General features: G+C 40.4%; 1 protein-coding gene across 2 annotated transcripts in view; it reads right to left on the reverse strand.

Moving 5' to 3' along the window:
- LOC122544234 (ectonucleotide pyrophosphatase/phosphodiesterase family member 3-like) overlaps positions 1 to 27,314 on the reverse strand; it is a 147,547-nt gene that overhangs the window by 62,159 nt on the left and 58,074 nt on the right. For both annotated transcript variants that reach the window (XM_043683314.1, XM_043683321.1), the window contains exons 6-11: positions 24,266 to 24,385; positions 17,079 to 17,188; positions 15,138 to 15,203; positions 12,038 to 12,110; positions 9,110 to 9,218; positions 4,035 to 4,166 (exon numbers count right to left, since the gene is read on the reverse strand). In XM_043683314.1, coding sequence (XP_043539249.1) covers positions 4,035 to 4,166; positions 9,110 to 9,218; positions 12,038 to 12,110; positions 15,138 to 15,203; positions 17,079 to 17,188; positions 24,266 to 24,385 — 610 coding nt within the window. The remainder of the gene's footprint in view (positions 1 to 4,034; positions 4,167 to 9,109; positions 9,219 to 12,037; positions 12,111 to 15,137; positions 15,204 to 17,078; positions 17,189 to 24,265; positions 24,386 to 27,314) is intronic.

Consider the following 27,314-nt stretch of genomic DNA (forward strand, 5'->3'; position numbering starts at 1 on the left):
GTTTTGTGCAGTCCTTGCATGGGATTTTGTACACTACATTGGTTTTGCTCATGCTGGGTCTCAGGTCCTTTGTCCTGGTGAGTTGTTGTCTGAGAGTGGATGTTGGTTTGTGTGCTGTTATGAGTGGTTGTAGTAGTCTGGCTGTCAGTTCGGAAATGCTCTTGATGTATGGTAGTGTGGCTAGTCCTTTGGGTTGTGGCATGTCCTCATTCTGTTGTCTTTCCCTTAGGCATCTGTTGATGAAATTGCAGGGGTATCCGTTTTTGGTGAATACATTATATAGGTGTTCTTCTTCCTCTTTTTGCAGTTCTGGTGTGCTGCAGTGTGTTGTGGCCCTTTTGAACAGTGTCTTGATGCAACTTCTTCTGTTTGTGTTGGGGTGGTTGCTTTTGTAGTTCAGGACTTAGTCTGTGTGTGGGGCTTTCCTGTATACCTTTGTGGTGAATTCTCCGTTCGGTATTCTCTGTACCATCATGTCTAGAAATGGGAGTTGGTTGTCCTTTTCTTCCTCTCTGGTGAATCGGATTCCTGTGAGTGTGGCATTGATAATCCGATGTTTGTTCTCTATTTCTGTGTTTTTAATGATTACAAAGGTATCATCTACATATCTGACCCAGAGTTTGGGTTGAATTTGCGGTAAGACTGTTTATTCTAATCTTTGATTACCGCTTCTGCTATGAGTCCAGAGATGGGTGAGCCCATGGGTGTGCCATTGATTTGTTCATATATTTGATTGCTGAATGTGAAGTGTGTTGTGAGGCACAGATTCTTTCAACAAACACATTGACCTGGACCCAATATACCGCCCACTGCAGCGGACAGCTGGAACTGACAACCAGAAACAGCAGAGACAAACCACTATAAATGCCAGAGGAAACAACACAGAAGTGCTTCACAGGAGGCTCCCATGCACTGAGGTTGTCACCTAGACAGGGGACGAAACGTCTGCAACACAAATTCCCAGCTTGGCGAACAGAACCACAAGACCGGGTAAAAATTTGCTTAAATATGCCTGATCACAGAAAGCAGGTCAAACCCAATCCAATCACCACACAGACTACTCTCAAACATCAACAAGTGATGAAAGGTGTCAGCAACAAATTCTATCAAGCAGCACTTATATTGTAACCACTTGCTTCCTGGTGCTGAGACAGTGGTCTGCAAGGAATCTGAAGCTCATGACCTTCTGACCTTGGCCTTTGTCCAAACATGGAGAATTCAAGCATATGATACCCCTTACATCAAGCAGATTTGACTGATCTGAGTTTTTTTGAAGAAATAACCCGAATGATTGATGAGGGTAGTACAACTGATGTAAACTACACAGAGGTAAGAACGACGTAAGGTAGACTGTTAATAAAAAAAAGGAATCCAGGGCTGGATACAAAGTCAGTTTAGCAGCAGGAAATGTGATGATGTTGCTGTGCTTGGCATTTTTTTTCCAGACAGGTCATAAAAACAGCAATTCCAAAAGGTCTAGGCTTGAAAGGTTATAGGGCCAATTTGATTATAGCTAACAGATACTACCTCAGGAAAAAGGCTTTCAAGTTTTCAAAAGAACACTTATACAATGAAAGGGTAGTGGCCAGTTCTCCCAGCTCAGCTTTTCTCTGGGTTGGTTGCCTGGCTCTTCACCGAAAGCAGTCAGGCAGTGTGAAGTTGCTGGACCCAAAGAAGCAGGTCCATACTGATCCTGCCCCCCCTCTCTCTGACATCTCTCTCCTGTAAGAACCTGCGTTTGATTTTTCCTTTTTTGCCAAGGGGTGTTTATGGGGATTGTTGCAGGAATTTGGACTGCATCATTAAGATGGGATAATTTGTTGGGTTTTCAGATAAGTTAAGTTATTCCATGTTCTCATTTGTTTGTGTTTCACTTGGTAAACTTGTAAATAAAATCTGTTTTGCTTAAAACTAAGTGGTTTGACCAACTTCATCACTTCTGGAATATCCGTGTTACACCTGATTAAAACAACTAGCAAACTATCTACTTTCTTGAAATGATTTCAGAGGATCTCACCTGGTATGTAACAGAATCAAAGCATAATTACCAATGGATGTTTTTGTGACACAAAGGCTATTTCCAATAGAATTCCACAAAGCTCAGTGCTCGGTGCTCTGACTTTTGTGATATACATTAATAATTTGGACTTGTGCAATATCGAGAATTTTTAAGTAACACAAAAATTGATTGTGTGGAACTCAGCGAGGAGGGCAAAAGAACCAGTGTCGGCTGGTCTGTCAAGTCTGGTCCATCATTGTGAAATCAGACCATATCTGATCTTTAGCCTAATTACCTTCAACCATCTTTGCTCCTTAAAACTGAATATTGTGATGAAACTGAGATATTCACAAATGTATTCTAATATCATTTACTGCATGCTTGGGCTCTTTGAATTCTAAGTTAGATATCTGTGCTTGTCAGTGTGTTTGGAGTTAGCAATTAGCCTTTTAAAAACGGCAGTAAGCATAATTTCAAAAAGTGGAAGTCATCTGGAGTTCCGAGGCGACTACCCGAAGGACTTAGGATGAGACCTTCTCTGTGTTGGGAAGTCATTTGAGAGAGAAGCATATATTGAGCACTGACGTACTGAAAAGACTTTTGATGGAGTAACATGTGCTAAGCAGCTTTCCTAAGAAATGGAGTTAAAGTAAAGAAAGCTTAGATTAAGAAGTTAATATTAATCCCAAACTGGAGTTTTGAGATATAGTCAGTGGAAATGAAGTTAAGTTTTCGATTATTTTTAAAAAGAAACCAAATTGAAGCTACATAAGGAATAATGTTGTACTTGAAAGAAGCTAAGACAGGAGGAAGCAAAGGATGATAATGGTGATGATTATAAAATATACTAATAGTAATAAAGAAAGAGTTATCGACAGTTCCAGATGAATTAAAGTTTCAATTACTTCAAGCCTAAAGTATTAAAAAAATAAAAGAATCTCTCTCATCATTGGACATGTGCAGGACTGGGTCCTGCTAGAGGTATAGTTAGATCATCTTAGAATTGTAACAATGTTTATATGCTGTGCCAGGGTGCAATAATTCTAATATAAAACTGGTCTTCTATTCAATCTATATTGATTGTTTGGGTTTTTCTACTGTGTTTAAACATCTTTGAATCAGAGCTATGAGGAAATAGAGACTTTCTTTGGTTAAGCTTCATTTCTATCGTTCATAAATTTTTGATTTATTGTTAAAAGAAAGGTGGTTACGTTTTAGCAAAAGATCAATTTGGTTGCAAAAAAAAATCCATCCAGCCAGAATTCTGTCAGGAATCTAACTTGTCTGCTATTAACGTCAACTGAGCTTACCTCATAATAACTGGGGCCACTAGATCATAATAATATCCTAACTTAATAATGCTAATTTCAATATTGAAATTGCAAACATCTCACAAGGCATTCATAGCTTCTGGGAGAGAGCCTTTTGTCACATGCAATGTTCCTAATTTTCCTACCAAAATGCTTAGCTTGAATTTAAAAATCCCTGTTCTCAATGCCCTCAGAGGGAATAACTGCTTGGAATCTATTCCATCTACTCATTTTGACATTTTAAGTAACTCATTCACAATGTCCTACACAATAAAGCTCCACATTTATGCAAACTGTCCTCACATTTTGAACATATGAGGAGTTACCTTGAGAAGGTTCTGATAACACAGCAATCCCCACACACATTAGGTAATAAACTTCAATACCACGAGCACCTCGGGATTATTCTAATTGTGGTAATGGGGATTGGAAAGTAAGTATTCTCAGCATGTGCCTTACATTCCCTTTTGTTTGGATGGTATAGACACTATGGATTATGCATTGTGTAAACTGTCTCCTATCATTTCCTTGCTGATAAAATACTGCTGCAGTAGTTCGATATATTTTTGTTGATTCTGAAAAAGTCAACAGCATAAATAGTTTGCATTCTCTTGTTATGATTGGGAACATAGATAATATGATTTCACAAAAGCAAAATGTAAATCTTCTTTGCTAATTGGCTGCTTAGATAAGATCAGAAATGCTTAATATTTTTGATTACCTACATGTGTAATAATCCTCGGGGACATTTTTGGCTCTTATTCGAGCAGCTGGTCCATAACGCATTTCAATGTTTTCGACTTTATCTAAGTATTCACTCATATATACAACCTTGTTACAGTCAATTTGTTCCATTCCTGCAAGATAGAAAAAGTCAAGGAAAGCCAATGAATTTAGAGTGAATATAAAATTTCTGTAAAACAACAAAACTTTATTATAAATTTTATCACCTTTGAATAATATCCCTTCAAAAGTTCAACATGAAAATGAGCTAAGAATCTGGCATCACAGGCTCCATCCACGACAGCATTCCAGGCAAATACATACTGCATTGACTAAGATCATTAGGAAGGTCTCGCCTTATAAATCTTACCCCTTGCCTGCAGTGTGGCAACCTAGGTTAAACTCACCACCAATTTCCCCTCTGTGATGAGTAAGCAGCCTGTGATCCTCTGGATCTATAGCAACTTTAAATTGTTACTGATGTCATGTAGAGACCACTTTGTACTCTACCTATTAGTTTAGCTGCAGTATAGACCTTCAAGTAAATGGTATCCATGTACCTCATTTGTGCTGAATTTAGATAGCTGAAGAATACTCTTACATAAACTGACTAGTCATCTCATTACACTGTACAAACAACTAAAACAGGTCAATTTTTGAACAAACAATAAAAGTTTTTGTTACCTGATTCTCTATTTTCCACTAAAGTATCAACAGAACTCTGTAAATGTCACCACATGACCAAGCAGCTAAAATTATGTTTACCATTTGGAAAGGTACAAGAGACAAATTATAGAATATTCCAAAGACAAAATCTCAGTAAAATACTGGAGCTGCTTCAGAAATTTAAAGAGAACAGAGCAGTCTTCATTTAAGTCAATGAAATTGAGAAAGAAAATGCTGAATGGATGCTTCCCCTCATAGTGAAGTCTAGGACTAGGGGACACATTTTTAAAATAAGCTTTGTCCATTTAGATCAGAGACAAGGAGTTCTTTTTCTCCCCTCAGAGGGCTGTTAGTCTGTGAAATTCTTTCTGTAGAACACAGTGCTGGCTAGGTCATTGAATACATTCAAGGCTGAGCTAGATGGACTTTGACCAACAAGAATTATGGACTGACAGGAAAACGGACTCAAAACCCCAATTCTAGTAGCCAAGATCTGATTGAATGGCCCCTGTAACCTGCTCAGCCAAATAGTTTACTTGTGCGCGTTATGAAATTGGCTTAGATAATATCAGCGATACTTAATACTTTTGATTACCAGCATGTGTAATATATCTCGGGGACATTTTTGGTTCTTATTCAACCAGCTGGTCCATAACGCATCTCGATGTTTTTGACATCATCTAATTTTTGAGTTCTTGAAATATTAAATAGCATTTTGTCAAATAGATGAATTTTTTTTGTTTTTCTTGGCACATGATGATTGTAGAATTTGTAACCCATTCCTAGCAGCTCTCAAGATGATTGCAATGAGCTATCTTCTTGAATTACTACAGTCCGTATGGTGTAGGTATACTCACAGTGTTGTTCTGAAGAGAGTATCAAGATTTTGATTCAGTGATAGTATAGGAATGTGACACAACTCCAAGTCAGAATAGTGTGGAGCTTTGGAGGAGAAGTTTCAAATGGTGATTTGCTCATGTGTCTGATATCCTTGTCCTTCTAGTTGGCAAAGGTCATGGGTTTGGAGAGTATTGCGGAAGGATCCTTGAGTTGCTGTATTACCTCTTGTAGTTATTACACACTGCTGTCACTGTGCATTGTTGGAGAAGAGAGTGAATATTTAAGATGGCGGATGGAGTGCTGATTAGGAACAGCTTTAAAATAAACTAGGACCAGTGGATCAGAACACAAAATGAAATCAATGAAATGTAAAATTAAAAGAGAAGACATTTAGAGAAGACTTCTTAAAGTTGATAAATGTTTGCAATAATCTGCTAATAAAGCTGAAACCACATTGTAATATAGTTCAGGGATGAACTTCAATGGGCTCAATGACCATTTCTCATCACTGACTTTTCTTTTGCTCTTAAACACTCTTACTGTGAAGGGAGGTAGTCATACCAAGGTAAAATTGGACAGATATGACCAGATTTCCAGTGTCTTCCTCATAGTGCCATCCATTATTTGCAAATAACATCAAATATTGCAGGGTATTGACAATGAGAGACAACACAGCTAAATCTAATTACATTTTCATTGATGTCAAACTGGGTCCTTTTGTTCGGACGTTTCTGGGAACCATTGTACAGGATCATGGGCGAGTGGCGAAAACTGGCCATGACATTACATAGACCAAAGTCCCTCCTCTGTTCCCATTCGCTATGCCTTCATCTCTAGTAGGACCAAACAAAGCCACTGTGGGCTCTTTAAAAGCTCTTTTCCAGCAAGTATTGCCACTTTAAGAGAGGTAGCTGTAGTTCAGCAGCTGTCTAGTATCAGAACAGCTGCATGTAAAGCAAGAGCACGTTATGAAGTTTGAAGGAGTTTCAAAAGAGAAGAATTTTTTAAAAAAAGTTGAAAGTGTTTATCATACAGGTCAGAAGGGCCAGAATTAAGAAGCAAAAATAGAAATTGCTGGAGAAACTCAGAAGGTCTGGTAGCATCTGTGGAGAGAAAACAGAGTCAAAATTTTGGGTCCAGTGAACTTTCATCAGAACTGTTTATCCAGCAATTTTTGTTTACGAATTCTAGCATCTGCAATTCTCAGTTTTATTTTAGCCTGAATTAAGAACTTCGCTAGTTATCCAACGTTCAGGGGTTATCATATTCCTGAGCATCAGAAAGGCTGCCACTGCTAATGACTTCTGCAACTTCAGAAATCAAGATGAGATTGAAGATGAGGAGCTCCCGCCTACAAAGGGCAGTGCCCATCATCAGTAGGCCAGACCCAAGGATCCAAGAACAACACTTTTATGGCAACACTTCTACCAATCACAATTCATAGTACATTGTACAGTACAGCACAGAATGTTGTGCCAAACATGATGCTAAGTTAAACTAATCACCTCTGCCTGCACACGGCCCACAGTCTGCCATTTCTTGCTTATTCATGTGTTTATATAAAAACTCTTAAATGTTCCAATCACTGCCACTGCGTTCCAGGCACCTACCACTCTGTGCTCTTCACATCTCCTTTGAACTTTTCCCCTCTTCCCTTAAATGCATGCTCTCTGATATTAGACATTTCATCTCTGGGAAAAAGATTCTGACTATCACTCTATCTATGCCTCTCAGACGTTTATAAACTTCTATCAGGTCTCCCCTCAGCCTCCGCCACTCCACAGAAAACAACCCTAGTCTCTAATTCAGGCAGTATCCTAGTAAATCTCCTAGAGTTACAGAGATGTACAGCACAGAAACAGATTCTTCGAGTCAACTCATCCACGCAGACCAGATATCCTAAATAAATCTAATCCCATTTGCCAGCATTTGACCCGTATCTCTCTAAACCCCTCCTATTCATATACTCATCCAGATGCCTTTTAAACGTCTGTAATTGTACCAGCCTCCATCACTTCCTCTGCCAGCTCATTCCATACCACCCTTAGCATGACGAGGTTGCCCCTTAGGTCCCTTTTATATATTTCCCCTCTCACCTTAAATCTATGCCTTCTAGTTTTGGACTCCCCACCCTAGGGAAAAGACCATGTCTATTTACCCTATCCATTCCACTCATGATTTTACAAACCTCTATAAGGTCACCCCTCAGCCTCCAACGCTCCAGAGAAAACAGCCCCAGCCGATTCAGCTTCTCCCTGAGAACTGTTGAGAAGCCATTATGCATGCAGTATATCATGCTTCCACTTGGGAGGCCACAGTCTAGTGATATTATCGCTAGAATATTAATCCCAAACTCAGGTAATGTTCCGGGGACCTGGGTTCAAATCCTGCCATGGCAGATGGTGGAATCTGAATTGAATAAAGTATCTGGAATTAAGATTTTAATGTTGACCATGATGCCATGGTTGATTGTCAACTGATTCAACTAATGCCCTGTAGGGAAGGAAATCTGTCATCCTTACCTGGCCTACATGTGACTCCAGACATACAGCATTGTGATGGGCAATAAGTGTTGGCCCAGCCAGTGACACCCTCATCCCGTGAATGAATAATAAAAAAGTATGGTCATTAAAAGGTCAGCTCACCAGAATTAAGTTACCTTTCCCAACTAAGTTCTCCAGGTGTGAGTAATACCAGCCTTCTGATCCCTGACAGTATAACAGGTCAGCACCAGGTGAGGTCTTGTCATAGCTGGACTTGAGGTTAGCAGCAGCTCTTTGGGCATGCTCATTCATGTTATGCTGCTTTGATTGAGATTCCAATGACCACACACTTAGCTGCACAGGGCTCGCAGGATTCTAAGGCAAAGAGGCTGACCTCTAACTGGAGGCAGACCAGCAGGGGTTGGGAGGCAGGTTGACCAAGGGAGGAACCTGCAGTGTGTGAATGCACGTCTGGCTGCCCATTAAATATGGTAACAAGACTTTCAGGGCCTTACACTGATCAAGCAATATGGACCTCCTGCCACCACTGCTTCAAGATTTCCCAAGATGTTTGGACACACACAGGTAATGAACTGGGATTAGGGCAGTAGCCTAAGATAGCCTGTCCCTGTGTAGACAGGATGCTCCCTTCCACATCCACCACTGAAAATGGGGCTACATAAGCTAAGATTCCAACCTGCTGAATTATTTGTAGAACAATAGAATTGATATGGGGCAATCCAATAGATGCAATTTTCTATCAGTTTTCAAAAGTACCTGTTAAGATACCACGGAGAGCAAAGGGATACAAAGTTAGGAGGACTTTGGCAACAGGGACATGGATCTGGTTGGAAAGAAGAGAGAAAAAGACAAAACTAAAAGGATAAGAAGAAGTTGGAAAGATAGAATAGATAATTGCACACAATTCTTCCTTTCGACTGGTCATATTTACTGTAAATCAACACCCTGTTTATGGGAACAAAGCAAGCAATATTGAAATTTGCTAATGATATCAATAATGCAATATGGAAAACTGTGAGAAGCAATGGGAAGCATTGCAGGAGTTTTGTGTAGCTCCAGTATCATACCATGGTCAGATAACAGAATAAGGTTGACACATTGTGTTAGATTTCTTTGCTTGAGCCCATCCATCAGCATTCCGACTATCATGTCCACCTTTTCTAGTGCTTTTGCCATCTATATATTGTGAGAAAGGAAAAAAAAAGTGTTGACTTTGTAATTCAAACCAAGGCCAAAATGATCTTCACAATCTCTTTGTCTTTGTCATTCATGTCATTGCTGCTGCTGCTCTTTGTCCGAGGCCACTGTTTATTTTAGCTAAGCAAACAACGTATAATCAGCACTTAATAATGAGAAATAACAAATAACCTAATGTTCTTAAGATGATTTCTTAAGTGGTCTTTTTTTTAAATTGAAATTTGTAACTATGCCAAATATTATAGAACTTCAAAAATAGTTTTTTTACAGAGCCCTAGACTGGATTTTTACAGGGAAGCTAAGTATTGGGGAGGGGATTTAAGTTCTGGGTCACCAAATTGCCCCTGGAAACTTTCCAAATCTTGTCGAAGGTGAGCACTTAATCGGTGAGGTGACAAGTTCACCAGCCAATTGGTGGCCATGGGTATGGTTATGGAGGTGGATTGCTTCTGGTGTGGGGAAATTACAAATAAGTATGGGTAGCCATTGTTGTGGGTGCTGTTTGCCAGCAAGGAAATAGCAACTGTTAATAATTAAATGGCAGTAAGTTTAAAATATTATGAGTGGTCTCTTATTATTTGAGCAATGTTATTAACAGCAATATTTTCAGAGTCCCTTCTCTTAATGTTCAATAAGGTGCAAGAAAAAGCTTCTGCAAGTCTCTGATTTTCTATCTTCAACTTCCTTGAGCATTGTAATGTACAAGTGCATCTCCAAAGAATTTGGATGAATCTTGAAAGCTTGATCCTTTTGTTCTTGGATTTGTGTGTAATTTGAGCGTAATTGATCAATATTACAAATGAGAACACAAAACCTCCAGGCAAAATTAAGTGCCTTTGTAATAATGGTGCTTTACAGAGCTTGGACCAGTCTGTTCAGAATTTGCCCAATGATTCCTATAAAATACATGAAGCACTAAACAGGCCAAACATGCTAGTGGCTCAAAAAAAGAGCTGGAGGGGATACCTGTTGGGTTCCAGTGACAGCTTCCCTCAATCCATTGGGAGTTCTAACCAAGGGTCAAGGATAGAACAGTAGGAAACAAGGGTGCCACAACTCAGCTCCTTCATCACCCTGGGCTCGTAGATAGAGGGAGATCAGTAATGCAGGGTCCAGTGATGAAGGCTGCCTCTACAAACAAGGCTGTCACAGGAGAGGTTCAATGGGTCACTTCACAATGAGCATGGGTTTGCCACAGCAATCAGAAAATGAGTAGGCCATCATTGATTCCTCCAAGGCAACAAGGGCACAATTGCAGGGAAGTGACCGAATGTGGAGAACTTCGCTTTGGGCAGATAATTGAGTGGATAATTGCAGAGTTACACTGATGTGGACTGTTCCTTTTGTGTACTCACTGCACTGTGTACAAAAGCACCTATTGTTAAATGGAGATGCAAGATTAGATTGATTATGCTCAAACAGTAAACAAAATAGGAGCTCCTCACAACAGAGTAGTCCAACTCCCTGTGATGTTAAGACTCCAGAATCTTCACTTATAGCAACTGTTGGTGCATCAGTGCAGGTTTGACACAATGACATTGCTTTGGCAGGCCATCAGGCCTCAAGCATTGATTAGCTACACCTTTACAAGATCAGATTGATCGCATTTACATCTTCTTGGCAAAATTTCATTCTGTACCCCAAGCCTGAATACCTCCTGTTTAGCTGAATCTGTTCATATAGTAAAACAATCCCCTTCCGCATCTCCCGTCCAATCCGTGCCATGGCCGAGTCATCCTCTTCCTCCGATGAGATCAGCCCTTCCAATCTATTGGGAGTCTGTGCACCCTTGAAGTTCACTCCTCTTTATTCAGCTATATTATTAAAGATGAATCATTTATGAGATCTTATTAATGTAGGGGGCTATCCGATTAGTCCAGATAGAAAATGCAAGTTTTTGGCAAGTGTTGATCTCATTAATGGAGGTTTGTGCAAATATGCTTCTACAACTGCATGTCTTATGGTTGTGTGTAATTCTGGTCTCCTTTCTATTGGAAGGGTGTTTTGAAACATGAAAGGGTTCAGAAAAGATTTACAAGGATGTTGTCAGGGTTACAGGATTTGAGCTATAGGGACAGGCTGAATAGGCTGGGGCTGTTTTCTCTGGAGCATTGGAGGTTGAGGGGTGACCTTATAAGATATATAAAATCAAGAGGCGCATGAATAGGGTAAAGAGACAAGGTCTTTTCCCTGGGGTAGTGGAGTCCAGAACTAAGGGCATAGGTTTAGGGTGGGAGGGGAAAGATATAAAAAGGGAGTTAAGGGGCAACGTTTTCACACAGAGGGTGTGCATGTATGGAATGAGCTGCCAGAGGACGCGGTGGAAGCTGATACATTTACAGCATTTTAAAGGCATCTGGATGGGTATATAATTAGAAAGGGTTTAGAGGGATATGAGCCAACTGCAGGCAAATAGGACTAGATTAGATTAGAGTATCTGGTCGACATGGATGAATTGGACCGAAGAGTCTGCTTCCGTGCTATACGTCTCTATGACTCTATTTCAACCCAGATTTAATTCTGCTATTACCTGACATTTACATAAATGTATTATTGACAGGGGTCAATGGGCTGATTTTTAAATTCTCTTTCCTTGCCCAGGGAACAATGTAGCCTCTCTACTGAGCTTGATTAAATAAGGTCATTCATCTTGCAGCATGCAACTGTGATATTAATTATTACAGGAAGATTATGCAATGTTGTCCACTGTTAACATGCTCAATCTCATCTTGATACAGTTTATAAAATTACTGAATTAACTTAATCGCTTTATAGAATAATGAATCAAATATACTTACTTTATTGCTATTAGGCCCATTTACATGCCCTGCGTGATCTGGTTCACTCAAATACAGCGTGTAAAAGTCAGGCCTAAAACAACAACAAATCTATCTTGAAAGAACACATACGTAATACCTCTTAACAACTGAATAACACTGGAACATGTTGACACTTAAAAAATCTGTAATCACATGTTCTGGTCAATGGAGTATATTGACAGGTATTAATAGATCTCTCCATTGCTGGTACCAAAAATGTAAGTTAACATCCTCTGAATATAACTAAAGCATTAAGGGATCAGCTGGATTTTTTAGAACACTGCACATCATAATTTACTTAATCAAAAATAATTGCAAAAAAGGTTGTCGGTACAGGGTACATCACAGCTAATCACTTTTAGATGAAGCATTCAGAATTTGCAAACATAGGATCATTTTTAATCTAGGGGTATGAATAATGAGTGTCATTAAGAGGCAAGAATGATGAGCGCAAAGACAACAAAAAAGACAAATCACATTCTGGGGTTTCATACAAATTGGGACAATGAATTTGTTGTTTTCAATGTGATTTTGAGTACGGATGTGTGTATGACAATACAATGATATACTTCTGGAACAACACGGTGGGTTGCATGGTGGCACAGTGGTTAGCACTGCTGCCTCACAGCGCCAGAGACCCAGGTTCAATTCCCGCCTCAGGCAACTGTCTGTGTGGAGTTTGCACATTCTCCCAATGTCTGCGTGGGTTTCCTCCAGGTGCTCCGGTTTCCTCCCACAGTCCAAAAATATGCAGGTTAGGTGAACTGGCCATGCTAAATTGCCCATAGTGTTAGGTGAAGGGGTAAAATATAAGGGAATGGGTATGGGTGGGTTGCTCTTCGGAGGGTCGGTGTGGACTTGTTGGGCTGAAGGGCCTGTTTCCACACTGTAAGTAATCTAATCTAATCAAACACCACTGCAATATGAAGGAGGGTGTGAAAAGAATTCCCTCCCCACAACCCGAATGCTTTGCAGCATTAATGTCTATTGATGATTTACAAAATTACGGTCAGTTTTATGGAAAAAAATAAATAATTATTTCCAGAGATTAGTCGATTGATGAGAAGAGGGAAGAAGTTCCAAAATATCACTGGAAGATTGAGAGAGAAGGTCAGATGAAATACTTTCATACCGTCGATTATTCAAAAAATGAAATGCCTTTTCACAAGCAGTAATTGAGACACAAACTATGAAAGTCATTTTACAAAGAAAAGAAAATATTTGGGGCCCATAATTTGGGTCCCCACACTTCCAATATGTGCTGTCAGTGAGTAAAGCTCTAGATCACTAATAATTAATGTTTAGTTATAACATCAATAGCTTCACTTAGAAATGTGACCGTACTTAAGAAAGATTCTAAAGGATGCAGAGAAATGCAAACAAAGTAGACAGTTTGACTACAGTTATAGTTAGCTGAAAATTTTAAGATGAATTGGAAAGAAGGGTTTGATGAGATCTCTTAGCAAAGAGATTACTAACTGTATCTACTGTTTGACAAGGGAGTATTAATCAAAGACCAACACCTACCAACCTCCTGAACATATAATTTATAATGGCAGAAGACCGCAAATGTACAAACACTTGATCTTAATATGGGTTTAGAATGTTGACAGCTAAGTAATAGAATCATCCACTTTCCAAAATAATGCACATTCAAGATTCCTTCATAACAATGTGAAATTGGTAACACAACTAAAGCCTGAAATTGTTTAGGGTTGGAAGAGATCAGGTGGCAAAGTGTGACCTCAAAGTTGATATTCCTCACCAGACAGTTGCCATTCAGGATGGCTGGGACTTACATCCTGGAATGCGAGGAAGTTAGCATACTGACTTAGCTGAATACCTTTTGAAGCCTGTTCTTACTGCTGGGATACTCATAATCATATCCACGATCTGGTCTCTACCTATTAATAATGAAAATCCCTAAGTTCATCAAACCTTCCAATCAAAACAATTCTCATCTTTTGGATCGTGCTGTGTACTGATGGCAGATCCGCCAACATAAATAGCAGTCACCACACTCCAAAATAATTCACCATACATGAAGCACTGTCAGACCTACATAAAATATGCTAACTAAAGCTGTTAATACCAAATTTTCCCTTCAGTACAAAATGTCTAATTTACTATCATCAGGAAATAGTAGGAGCAGGAGCTACTCTTAAAAAAACTCACTTAAAGGGGCAGTTGGATAAATAATTGAAAAATTAGGCAGTTCCATTATTTTTCAGTTTCCTTTTAATTGATCAGCAAAATTGTAATGATCAAAGGTGGTGTAGGGTGGGAGGGATGAGAACAGAACAACAATTTCTTTTCCTAGAAATAAAAACTGCCAGTTTCAAACAAAATCATTGTTTTCAGTGCTTCTTTTCATTTAAAGGAGTGAGCTGTTTCTAACTGACTCACCATGTAAAATTGCAAATTGTTAAATGGCATTCTGGAGATTAAAATCTGGAAGTTTCCTTCTGTTCAGCCCAGTGTTAGGGCAATGAGAATAAATAAACTCATAACTATGCTAGCCAGCTGAATAAACACAATGCTGGAAAAGTCATTAAAGCAGCCAGCAACAAGTTGTGCTTTTCTGCTTCAAGAATTCCACATTCATGGTAAAGAGGATTAGTTATAACATGTTGTATTCCTAAAGTTCAATATGTAAATATGCTGTTTCATGTGGTATGAGAGGTCAGAGACCAGGAAGCATTCTATTTTGAACGCCTGACTTGTGCAAAGTTAGCTGAAGTCAGCTTAGGACCAAAGGATATCAAGGGGTCCCTGGATGGAAGCATGGGCCATAAATGTGAGCAAGACTGAATACAGCTGTGTTTTGACCCAGAAAATCTGCTAACACTTCCTGCAAATTCATACATGAACAGTCATTCGGATGTCTTCTTGGACTGGTAACCAGTGCCTGTGGAACCACACCTCAAATCAGCACAGTGACTTGTTGGAACAAAGGAAAAGATAATTCAAAACTTATGACCAGTTGTGTTTTAATGTACTAAACAGCAATAAGAATGATATATTTCAAACATTCTGCTTAATCATGCCAACCAAAGATTTTACAAATATGAATAATTACCTGCTTTCCTTTGGCAAATCAAGCCACTTAAGAATAGTGAAAACTCTTTCTTCATATGGAATAGAGCTTAAAAGAGGAAAATATGCAATTCTGTGAATTTGTAGTTATTCTTAAGTTTCAGTGCTAAATGAAAGACAAGTTTTACAACCACATAACTAGGAAATGATCTTTAATTCATAATAACCCCAAATAGATGAAAGGTCATTTTCATCTTTACTATTTGAGTTATTAAATCATTGGAATTTACTTTCTATTTATTGTAGAACTTACGATTTTCTACCCTTGGTGAATCTGCCTTTCATTGACAGCTACAGATCTAGAGTCATCCACTGATTGTCACTGAGAACCTCTGGTCGAAGCATTCCCCATTGGTGTCATTAGGCCACATGGAGAGACTGTCCAGTATTCGTGATACAGCAGGAATAGGTGCACACTACGGATGGTAAAGGACGTATGTGGAGAAAGTGAGGACTCCAGATGCTGGAGATCTGAGTCAAAACGTGTGGCGCCGCAAAAGCGCAGCTGGTCAGATACCATCTGAGGAGCAGAAGAGTTGACGTTTTAAGCATAAGGTCTTCATCAGGAATGTGGGCATGTTTCCAAGTGGGCTGAGATATAAATGGAAGGAGGGTGGGGCTGGGGAAGGGACCTAGGAATGCAACAGGTAGATGAAACTGGAGGGTAATGGCGATAGGTCAGAGTGAAGGGTGGAGCAGATAGATGGGAAGGAAGATGGGCAGGTAGGACAGTTCAAGAGGGCTGTACCAAGTTGGAGGAAGGGGAGAGGAGAAAAAACTGGTGAAATTGACATTGATGCGGTGTGGTTGGAGGATCCCAAGGTGGAAGATGAGGCGTTCTTCCTCCAGGCATTAGATGGTGAGGATCTTGCAGTGGAGGAGGTCCAGGACTTGTATGTGCTTGGAGGAGGGGGAGGGGGATTTGAAGTGTTTAGCCACGGGGCAGTGAGGTTGATTGGTGCGTGGCCCCAGAGGTGTTCTCAGAAACATTCCGCACATTGGTGTCCTGTCTCCCCAATGTACAGGAGACCACATCGAGAGCAACGGACACAGCAGATAAGGTGGTTGGAGATGTAGCAAAATCTCTGTTGGATGTGGAAGGATTCTTTGGGGCCTTGAATGGAGGTGAGGGGGGAGGCGTGGACTCAAGTTTTACACTTCTTGCGGTGGCAAGGTAAGGTACCGGGAATGGAAGGTGGGTGTAGACCTAACAAGGAAGTTGCAGAGGGAATGCTCTCTGCGGATGCTGAGATTGGGTGGGGAGGGAAATATATCTCTAGAGGTAGGGTCTGAGTGTAGGTGGCAGAAATGGCAGACGATGGTGTGTTGTTTCCGGAGGTTGGTGGAGTGGAAGGTGAGAACCGGAACTGGGGGGTTTTGTTCTTGTTGCGATTGGGGGGGTGGGGTTCAAGGACAGAGGTGCGCGAAGTGGAGGAGATGCGCTGGAGGGCACGGGGGGTGGAAATTGGGGTCTTTGAAGTAGGAGGCCAACTGAGATGTTCTGGAGTGGAATTGGGCCTCCTAGGAGCAGATGTGGCGGAGGCAGAGTAATTGTGAGCAACGGATTGCGTTTTCAGAGGAGGGATGGTTAGGAGGAGGTGTTGTGTTGACAGCTGTGCGAGTCGGTGGGTTTGAAGTAGATGTCCGTATTGAGCTGGTCACTGGAAATGGAGATGGAGAAGTCCAGGAAGGGGGGAGAGGGAGGGTCGGAGATTGTCCAGGTGAACTTGAGGTCAGGGTGGAAGGTGTTTGTGAAGTTAATGAACTGTTCAACCTCCTCGTGGGAGGATGTAGACATCCTCCCAACAACACCTTGCCTTGTCAAAATAAAGTGCAAAGATAATGACACTGCCTCCACTAACTTAAAACATAAACTGAATGATATTTTGGTAAGTAAAAAAAACATAGCTATTGTTCTACACACCCATCATACACTTTGTAAAAGTTTGGATATGTTCCATTTATCCTGACTTCAGATCCAGGCCAGAAAAAGGTACCGGTCTTCAGACCCTGATACATTGCTGTCAACCACAACTATAAGAAGAACAAATAAAGTTAGTAACTAATATCAAATCTCTGTACAACCTTTAACAGAATTCACAAACATTCCTATTTATTGTGAAAGAAAAAAAATCATTTATTTTCATTCATGCAGACACAAATAACCAAATGATGGGTGCTTGGCAGCAGCAGGACATTTTGGGCTGAATCTTACCTTTTTTTCCCTCTGTCACTCTCATTGAATTTTATGGAGGATTTCTCTCCATGATTCCAGTAAGCTTTCTCGCCACGTCTTACCATTTTCCCTCCTTTAACGCTGCCTTTCTCTCATTCCAAGCGGAAAACAGCCCACAGCAGGACAGATGGCTGGCGCACTGCCCAGCATTCAGTTCATCATCCCTTACGTGGGCAGCATCCTGACCCTGAACAAGCCCCTCAACCGTTATCAGAGGGTCCCCTCAACTCACTGTCTCAGGACCCCCTTACTGCAAGCTCTCTCTCTTGACTTAATTGAGAACCACTGATAGCCATAACAAACCTCCAGGCTTTGACTCTGCGCTTTATGGCACAGCAGAATTGTGAGCCTCTGTGATGTATCTCATGCTAAGAGGTGAGACACAAAATGTCAAGCGAAGGCAGGGGTCAGATTTGGCTCAAATGAGCAAGTACTAAAACATCAAGTGAGTCATATAGCATTGAGTCATATAGCATAGAAACAGACCCTTCTGTCCAATCAGTCCATGCCAACCATAATCCCAAACCACACTTGTCCCACTTGCCTGTGCTTGGCCTGTAACCCTCCAAACGTTTCTTATTCATGTATTTATCTAAATGTCTTTTAAGTGTTGCAATTGTACCCACATCCACCACTCCCTCTGGAATCTCATTTCACATATGAACCAGTGTGTTCAAAAAATTGCCCCTCATGTATTTTTTAAATACTTCTCCTCTCACCTTAAAATATGCCCCCTTGTCTTGAAACCCCCTACCCTAGGGAAAAGACACCTGCCATTCACCTTATCTATACCTCGGATGATTTTATAAACCTCGAAAAGGTCATGCCTTAACCTCCTACACTCCAGTGAAAGAAGTCTCAGCCTAACCAGCTTCTCCCAATAACTCAAACCCTCTATTCCTGGCCACGTCCTGGTAAGCTCTCTTCAAGTTCACTCCAGCTAAATAATATCTTTACTAAAATAGGGCAACCAGAACCGGACACAGTACTCCAGAAGAAGCCTCACCAATGCCCTGTACAACCTCAACATGACATCCCAACTCGTCTACTCAAAGGTCTGAGAAATGAAGACAAGCGTGCCAAATGCCTTCTTAACAACCCGACCTATATGTGATTCAAAGTTCAAAGAATTATGTACCTAAACCCCTAGGTCTCTCTGTTGTACAACACTACCCAAGTCCCTACTTTTTACTGGATAAGTCCTGTCCTTGCTTGTAATACCAAAATGTAGTACCTCACATTTATCTAAGCTAAACTCCACCTACCACTCCTCAGCCAATTAATCATGTCCTCTTTGTAATCTTAGATAATTTTCTTCACTGCCCACTATATCACCAATCTTGGTGTCATCTTCAAATTTACTAACCATGACTTTTATATAAATTATTTAGATGAGAATGTAGATGACAAACAAAAGTAAATCCAGCACCGATCCCTGTGGAACACTACTGATCACAGGCCTCCAATCTGAACAACAACCTCTCAAGACCACCCTCAGCTTTGGACAGAAAGATCCCGTTATACCTAGAAATCAGTACGAAGGCTCCGCCTAGAATGATAAGTAGTTTCTGATAGAGATCAATGACTGTGACATGGACATACGGAGTCTGGTCTGAAAGTCTGCAGTTGACAAAAAATCTCTACAGTGTAGTAAACAAATGAGGGGAGAATGCAAACGTATTGGTAAAATAAGCAGACACATAGATGGAATTTAATAGTGAGAGAAAGTGTGAACTGCTACATTTGATCATTAGGTGAAGAGAGGCAATTTAAAATAAAAAGTACAATTTTGAAGTGGATGTAGGAACAGAGACAATGACTTTCCCTTCTCTAAGATGGTGACAGTAATGACAAGTATGGTGAATTAATTGGGCGAGAGCTCTAAAATCAGATTCTTACTGTCAAATTGAACTGTAGCTCTCAATGGCTTTGTGTAAAAGTCAAAAACGAGGTGTGTTCAGTGAAGAGAGGGTAGAGTTGAGGCAGGGAGTATTATCACAGTCAGTCCAGGGGCTGAACCATTTGTAGTCCATAGGGTTTGGCCACTGTCAATAAGGCAATTGATCCAACACAAGTCTGGGAATTGGGTCAGTGTTAGTACTGACAAGTAACTGAAATCAGTTTGGACCTTGATGGTTGGTCAGTCATATCCTATTGCAAAATCAGTCTGGAGATCATCCAGGTGTTCATACATGTATTCAAACTTTTCTATCTTTGCCTGATGGAAGAGGTGGAAAAGAATATAACCGGGGTGGGAGGGATCGTTAATTATGCTGGCCAAGGCACACATTCTGAAGGAATTCCGACAAATAAATTGTAGCTGTTTTATCCTTACACATAACAGGAAACTAGGACATGACTACTGATGCAAGAGGTGGGGTGAGGGGAAAAGAATATGAGAAGGGACCCTCTTGGCACCTCCTTGGGAATACGGATACTTTGTTGGGTCATCTTGAGTTAAAAGCACATCGGTTAAATTCTTCTTCAGTGCATTTGGCTCCTTGCAGAGGTTCTGTGCTATCCTCAGAGAACATAACACGTAGCTTCATTGCGACAGATTTTAGGAACAGGTGTCCCTTTCATAAAGGCTGTGTGCTCTATCTTACATTTATCACAGATCTGTTTCAAATGAGATTCAATGATTCAACCTAGAAGCTAGCATTACTGCTGCTATTACAAATACTGTGAAACCTCCAGATGCAGAAACAGCAACACATGATCAATTACAGACCAGCTTTATAGCTTGGAATGGATTTTCAGGCTTATTTTTATTTAAAAGTGAGCATCACAGGCTGGGCCAGCATTTATTGCCAGTCCCTAAATGCCCTCAAGAAAATGGCAGTGAACTGCATTTTTGAACTGCTGCAGTCTGTTTGGTGTATGCTGTAAGAAAGCGAGTTTCAAGATTTTGACCCAATGACACCAAATGGTGATATATTTCCAAGTCAGGATGGTGGGTGACTTGGAGGGGAACTTGCAGGTGTTGATGTTCCAATGTATCTGCTGCCCTTGTCTTTCTAGATGGTTGTGATCGTGGGTTCAGTGCTATTGAAGGAGCCTTGGTGAATTTCTGAAATACATAACACTGCTACTGTACATCAGGAGTGAGTGATTGTGGATATACTACCAATGTGGCTACTTTGTCCTGGATGGTGTCAGGTTGCACACAAGTGGTTCTTTCCTGACTTATGCCTTTTAGACAGTGGACAATCTTTGGGGAGTTTGGAGATGAATTACATGCTGCAGGATTTCTAGCCACTTTGAAAGCTTAAGTGTTTATATGGATGGTCCAGCTGAGTTGTTAATCAATGGTAACTCCAGGACATTGATTGTGGGGGATTCAGTGATGGTAATGTCATGGGATGTCAAGGCTTGATGGTCAGATACACTCTTGTTGGAGATGGTCATTACCTGCCACTTTCCTGGCACAATGTTACTTGCCACTTGACAGCCCGAGTCTGGATATTGTCCAGATCTTGCTGCATCGGGACCTGGACTGTTTCAGTACCTGACAAGCAGTGAATGGTGCTGATCATTCTGCAATCATCAGCGAACATTCCCACTTTGGATTTTATAATGGAAAGAATGTCTTTGATGAAGCAGGATAGGGTGGTTGGGCCTAGGACACTACACAGAACAACTCCTACAGAGACATCTAGAGCTGAGGTGATTGAACTCCAGAGTTCAATCACAACAATCTTCCTTTGTGCCAGGTATGACTCCAAACAACAGTATTTTCCCATCATTCCCATTAACTCTAGTTTTACCAGGGCTCCTTTATGAAGCACTTATTTGAATGCAGCCTTGATGTCAGTAGTAGTCAGTCTCTTTTCACCTCCGGAATTCAGTTCTTTTGTCCACATTTGAACCAAGGCTGTAATGAGGTTTGTTGCTGACTGGCTCTGGTGGAACCCAAACTGAAATCACTGAGCAAGTTATTGCTTAGCCAGTGCTGCTTGACAGCATGTCGATTATGCCTTTAATCACTTTGTTGATGGTTGAAGTAGATTTATGAGGTGGTAATTGGCCACATTGGATTCGTCCTGTGGCCCTATTAATCCAGAAACTCAGATAATGTTCTAGGGACCTGAGTTCAAATCCAGCCATGGCAGAAGGTATAATTTGCTTTCAGTAAAGAATCTGGATTTCAGGGTCTAATGATGACCATGAAAGCATTTTCAATTGTTGGAAAAACTCATCCAGTTCATTAATGTCTTTTATGGAAGGAAATCTGCCATCTTTACCTGGTGTGGCATACATGTGACTCCAGACTCACAACAATGTAAGTGACTCTTATCTACCCTAGAGATGGACAATAATTGATGGCCTAGCCAGCAAAACTCACATTTTGTGAGTGGATAAAAATAAAGACAGGACATTGTTCCTATTTTACAGGATGCTAGTTCAATGTTTCAAGTATCACAGGAGGATCAAATAACATTGTCATTTTTGTCAAATATGTTCACAGCTGTGTCAACCAATACTGATACCAATGCATACACATATATAAAATTCAACCTGAAGAACTAAAATTAAAAATGGCCAATACCAAAAATGTAAAGACGACCTATGTGTTACCTTGTGATTTTTTTTCTGATTAGTGTTAGCAACGTGCTATGCATATCTCATGTGTCCAATTTTTATTTCAATGTGGAAAACAGGCATTTTTCAGTATTTTACAAATTTAAATTATTTATTATTCCCTTGGGAGAAAGAATTTACGAATGAAATGCATCATGAGAGGAACTGCTGCATTGTAATATTTTCTGGAATATTTTTAGTATTGTTGACTGTAAATTCTCAAGTCAAATAAGGTCAGCATTAATAAGCTGAACTTGAAATGATTGGATAATTTTTAAACTGGTCATCTGATAGAATATCCTCTTGTTAGAGAGGGAATACCATGTTGTCAAAGTGCTGTTAAAATTGATTTTAACTGAAAATGCTTTAAGCATGGAGACAATGGATTCACTATGATAGCTGACAAAGAACAACAAGCAGTGATATTGTTTTGCAAGTGAATTGAAGTAAATCCCTTACGTTGTGTCCAAAGCAGTTAACTCAAACACAAACTTAGAATCATTGCAGATTCAGGCGTCATGTGACAACTATTTTGAATTAAAAGAATAAACAATGCCAGTACTGGAGATTTAGGTTCCTCAATTCGACTTGAGCACATTTTATTCACACAAAAAGCAGAAAAAATTGCAGACTTAAAAACCAGTTTTTGATCGCTCAGGCACAGAATTCTGCTCATATTAGCAGATGCCAAGAAATGTGGCTATGTTTACCTTCCCACTCATCTGGAGCATGATACAGAGGATGTGGAGATGGGAACTAAATAAGTACAGTATGAACATTTTTACTTTTAAGAAGTGACAAAATTTAACACTACACCCACAATCAGAAACCACTGTCGACTGGGATAAGCAATTAAGTAGAAACAAAAAGGCACATGTTGATATGGTGCAGTTAATATTTAACCAGTAACACAGAATATTTTGTGTCATTTGAAAGGTCGTTGCATTATCTCTGCACAAACCAAGCGACTGAATTGTTCCGTGATGTTAGGAACAGAATTCCACGCTCCTCTGGAGGGAGAAGGTACAGTTGGAGATGGAATCAAAGTAAAATGGGGTATTTAAACTGTGCAATATGCTAATAAGACATACTATCACAGGAAGTGATGTAATGTCACATGGTCTTAATCACTGAGCCCTGTGTCAAGATGAAGCCATAGGAAGAGGTTTCTGAGCTGAATTATCCTTTCCTTACATCAGCAGATTATGTAAATACCAAGACCAACAATATTACAGAGACCCCTGGCCCTCACAGTTCCACCCAGAGCTTAATCACTGGGAGGTGGTAGTTAGTGGTCAAACGATGACTGTTAAATGTCTACGAATAGTAATTCTAGCAATGACCAGAACTGAACTCACTGCATCAGGAACAATTGCTCAACAAATCCTATTGAGTTTTCCCATGGTCAGCTAAAGGTGGGTCCATCATGCACATGCACTCGGGGCCCACTTTGTGGATACAGCATCAAGGAAGGCTGGCACACCCATGTGATTTACTGTCAGCTACGCTTTTGCCACCCTTTCTAGCATCACCCACCCTGGAAGCTGTAATACCTCTCAGTTACTTCTCTCCTAAGATATATTGGCAGTTCCTGATGAAGACAGAGTGCTTTTCTGAGAGCAGACATTGCTTTAGCTGCTAGTATTGGACAGTTTCAGGTGTCAGCTCTTGCTGTCTGCTGTCAAAGGGAGTCCAGATCCTGTCCAAGTACCAGCCTGATCCTTAAAGTTCCAGAGGACCTCAGGAACTGTTCAACACTGGGTTCCAGTGAATGCAGTCCCTGTGCAAAATGTCAATTGAATGTACATTTCTTCTTTATGCAAGACTATATTGGATGTAAACCACAAAAAAAAGTGCGTGTTTGTGAGAGAAATTAGCTGGAATGTGTGTTTGTGAGTGAAATTGATTGGCATGTGTGCGTGAGAGAGAGAGAAATTGATTGGTGTGAGAGAGAGAGAGAGAGAGAGAGAGCGAGCACATGAGAGAGACAGCATGAGAGATTGGTTGGCAAACCCAGCATTTATGCTCCACTTGGGTGTCCTCATCTCTCTCAATCATTTTAAGCCTCTATTCCCTTCTCCACCATAATCTACTCTCATTTCCTGGTAAATGCATCCATGCCATACACTTCATCCACTCTCTTTAGTAGCAGATTTTCCTTGGTGCTCCCTGTCAGCTTCCTGCCTGACTAAATAACTACCCGTCCAAGAAGAGGAAATTAAATTCCCTTCTGTGTACTACACCATCAATTTTACTGTTCTGATACTCAAAATATTATTGAGTTCAATACTCACAGGCTGTCCTTTGTACCAAAGGGGATTGAATTTTTCCTCTGTTCGAAGGCTAAAAGAGGCATTCATGTCCACATCATACATGCGATTGTCAATTACACCATGAGATTCTGGATATAGACCCTGAAATCAAAATTAATAGCACAAGACCATTCAGACATTTGTATTAACAAATGAAAATTGAAAACAACATTTCAGACCATGAACAGTTCAGAATACATGAAGAGAACTGGCTTCCAGTGACTGATAGGTTGACAATCAGGGACTATAAATTTAAGATAGTTAATAAATGAATTCAGATAGAAATGTGGATAAAATTTTCTCTTTTTTTCGACATCAGGTGGTTAGGAGTTTGAAGCAAAGACTGAAAAGAATCACAAGGTTATTTGGAAAGAGTGGTGAAATGTGACTAACTGGACTACACCCTGAAAGTGCTAGCATTATTAGGTAGAAATAACATAATGCTTAAACAAGAAATTAGCTTGCTTTGCTCACTTCAGGGGAACCTAAAGGTTCAATGTGATGAGTATCGTGCATTCTGTACTTGAGATGCACAACCTGTCACACTAGTAAAGCCAGTCACACTCTCACAGCCCAACCGTGAAATAACATCAATCATTGTTTGTTTACGGTCATAAAGTCATACAGTTATACAGCATGGAAATAGATCCTTTAATCCAACTCATCCGCACTGACCAGATATCCTAATCTAACCTACTCCCATTTGCCAACATTTGGCCCATATTCCTCCAAATCCTTCCTCTTCACGTACACAAAGAAATGCCTTGTAAATGTTGTAATTGTACCAGCCTCCACCACCACTTCTGGCAGATTATTCCACCTTATGCATGAAAACATTGCCCTTCTCACCTTAAACCTATACCCTCTAGATTTGGACTCCCTTACTCTGGAAAAAAAACTTTAGCTTTTCATCCTATCCATGCCCCTCATCATCTCACAAACCTCTACAAGGTCAACACTCAGTCTCTGACGCTACAGGGAAAACAGCCTCAGCCTAAACGGCCTCTTGCTTTAGCCCTATTCATCCAATCCTGGCAATAACAACATCTTTCCTATAGCAGGGAGATCAGAATTGAATGCAGCATCCTAAAAGTGGTCTAACCAATGTCCTGCACAGCCACAACATAACGCCCCAACTCCTAGATCAATGCACTGACTAATAAAGGCAAGTATGCCAAATGCCTTCTTCACCACCCTGTCTACCTACAATTCTACTTTCAAGGAACTAGGTGTTTGTTCAGCAACAGTCCCCAGGGCCCTACCATTAACTGTATAAGTCCTCTATCCAAAATATTTTTACAGATGACCACAACCTGTGCTTGTGGAAACCAATGTTTCTTTTAAAAAGTGACTTTTCTTATCTTAGCTAGAGCTCATTTCACCCCTCTCCAATGACCTCTTCCAGCTTCGCGATTTCTTAGAATGGTAAGTTGCCTCAATTGCCCAGAGTGAATACAGGAGGTTGACAGACCTATATTTTGTGCCAGCCGATGTCCCTTTGGAGCTCTACACTATCCTCACAGTTCACAATTCTTCCAAGTTGCAAGTCATCTACACATTTTGAAACTGTGCAGTGCACACCAATTTCTAGATTATTACAACGCATTGGGAAAAGCAGGGGCTCAATAGTGATTCTGGGGGATCTTCACTACAAACTTTCTCTCAGCCATAAAATATTCATTGACCATTATTTTCTGTAACCTGCACATCCACCAATATCATTTATTGTATCCGTTGCTCCCGATGCGGTCTCCTCTACATTGGGGAGACTGGACGCCTCCTAGCAGAGCGCTTTAGGGAACATATCTGGGACACCCGCACCAATCAACCACACCGCCCTGTGGCCCAACATTTCAACTCCCCCTCCCACTCTGCCGAGGACATGGAGGTCCTGAGCCCTTTCACCGCTGCTCCCTCACATTCACCTATTGTACTCTATGCTACTTTCTCCCCACCTCCACCGTCCTCTCATTTATCTCTCCAGACTTCAGGCTCTCTGCCTGTATTCTGATGAAGGGCTTTTGCCCGAAACGTTGATTTTACTGGTCCTCGGATGCTGCCTGAACTACTGTGCTTTTCCAGCACCACTCTAATCTAGACTCTGGTTTCCAGCATCTGCAGTCATTGTTTTTACCCATTATTTTCTGTTTTCAATCGTAACTAATTTTATATCGACATTGCTTAAATGTCTTTTATTTCAAGACCTATATCTTTCCTCCTTGTGGAAGTCCATGTACACCATATCAATAGTCTCTGTTATTAAGTCTGCTTTGTCCTCTTAAAGACTCCAGCCAGTTGGTTAAGCACAATTTTCTCTTTCAGAAATCCATGCTGACTCTTCCTTATTGACCCATCTTTTCCTTTGTGACTACTAATTCTATAGTGAAAAATTATTTCTAAAAGTTTTCCTATCACTGAAGTTAAATTCACTGGCCTGCAATTGCTGAACTTATCGTTACAACTTTTCTTTAGCAAGGTCATGATGTTTATAGTTGCGTCTTCTGGCACCTCTTCCAGAGAAGATGAAAAGATTGTGGTCAGGTTCACTGCCACTTCCTTCACTATTCTTGGATGCATCTCATCCAGTTTTAATGCTTTGTCAATTTTACGATTCAAAAGACTATTCAACAATTCCTCCTTATCAACCCTTCTAGTGACAGAGTTGTCTCATATCACAATGAGCCAAGCAGATTTCTTTTCATTAATGACCGATACAAATATTCATTCAACACCCCACCCAAGCCCCCTGACTCAGTGTGTAAATCCTCTTTTTGCTCTCTAATCAGTGCTCAGCCTCCTTTTCCCACTCTTTTACTATCTATATACCTATAGAAGACTCCGGATCACCTCTTTGTATTGGCTGGCAGCCTTTTCTCATTATCCCTCTTTGCTTCTCCTATTTGCTTTATCTACCTGCCTTCTGAAACTTCTTGCTGTATTCTCCTCAGTTCTTAAATGTATTATCCAACTGAAACCTACCATAAGTACATTTTTTTCTTCTTCATCTTAATTTCTATTTTCATTGTCACCT

The sequence above is a fragment of the Chiloscyllium plagiosum genome, chromosome 3 (assembly GCF_004010195.1).
Source record: "Chiloscyllium plagiosum isolate BGI_BamShark_2017 chromosome 3, ASM401019v2, whole genome shotgun sequence".
Taxonomy (NCBI): Eukaryota; Metazoa; Chordata; class Chondrichthyes; order Orectolobiformes; family Hemiscylliidae; genus Chiloscyllium; species Chiloscyllium plagiosum.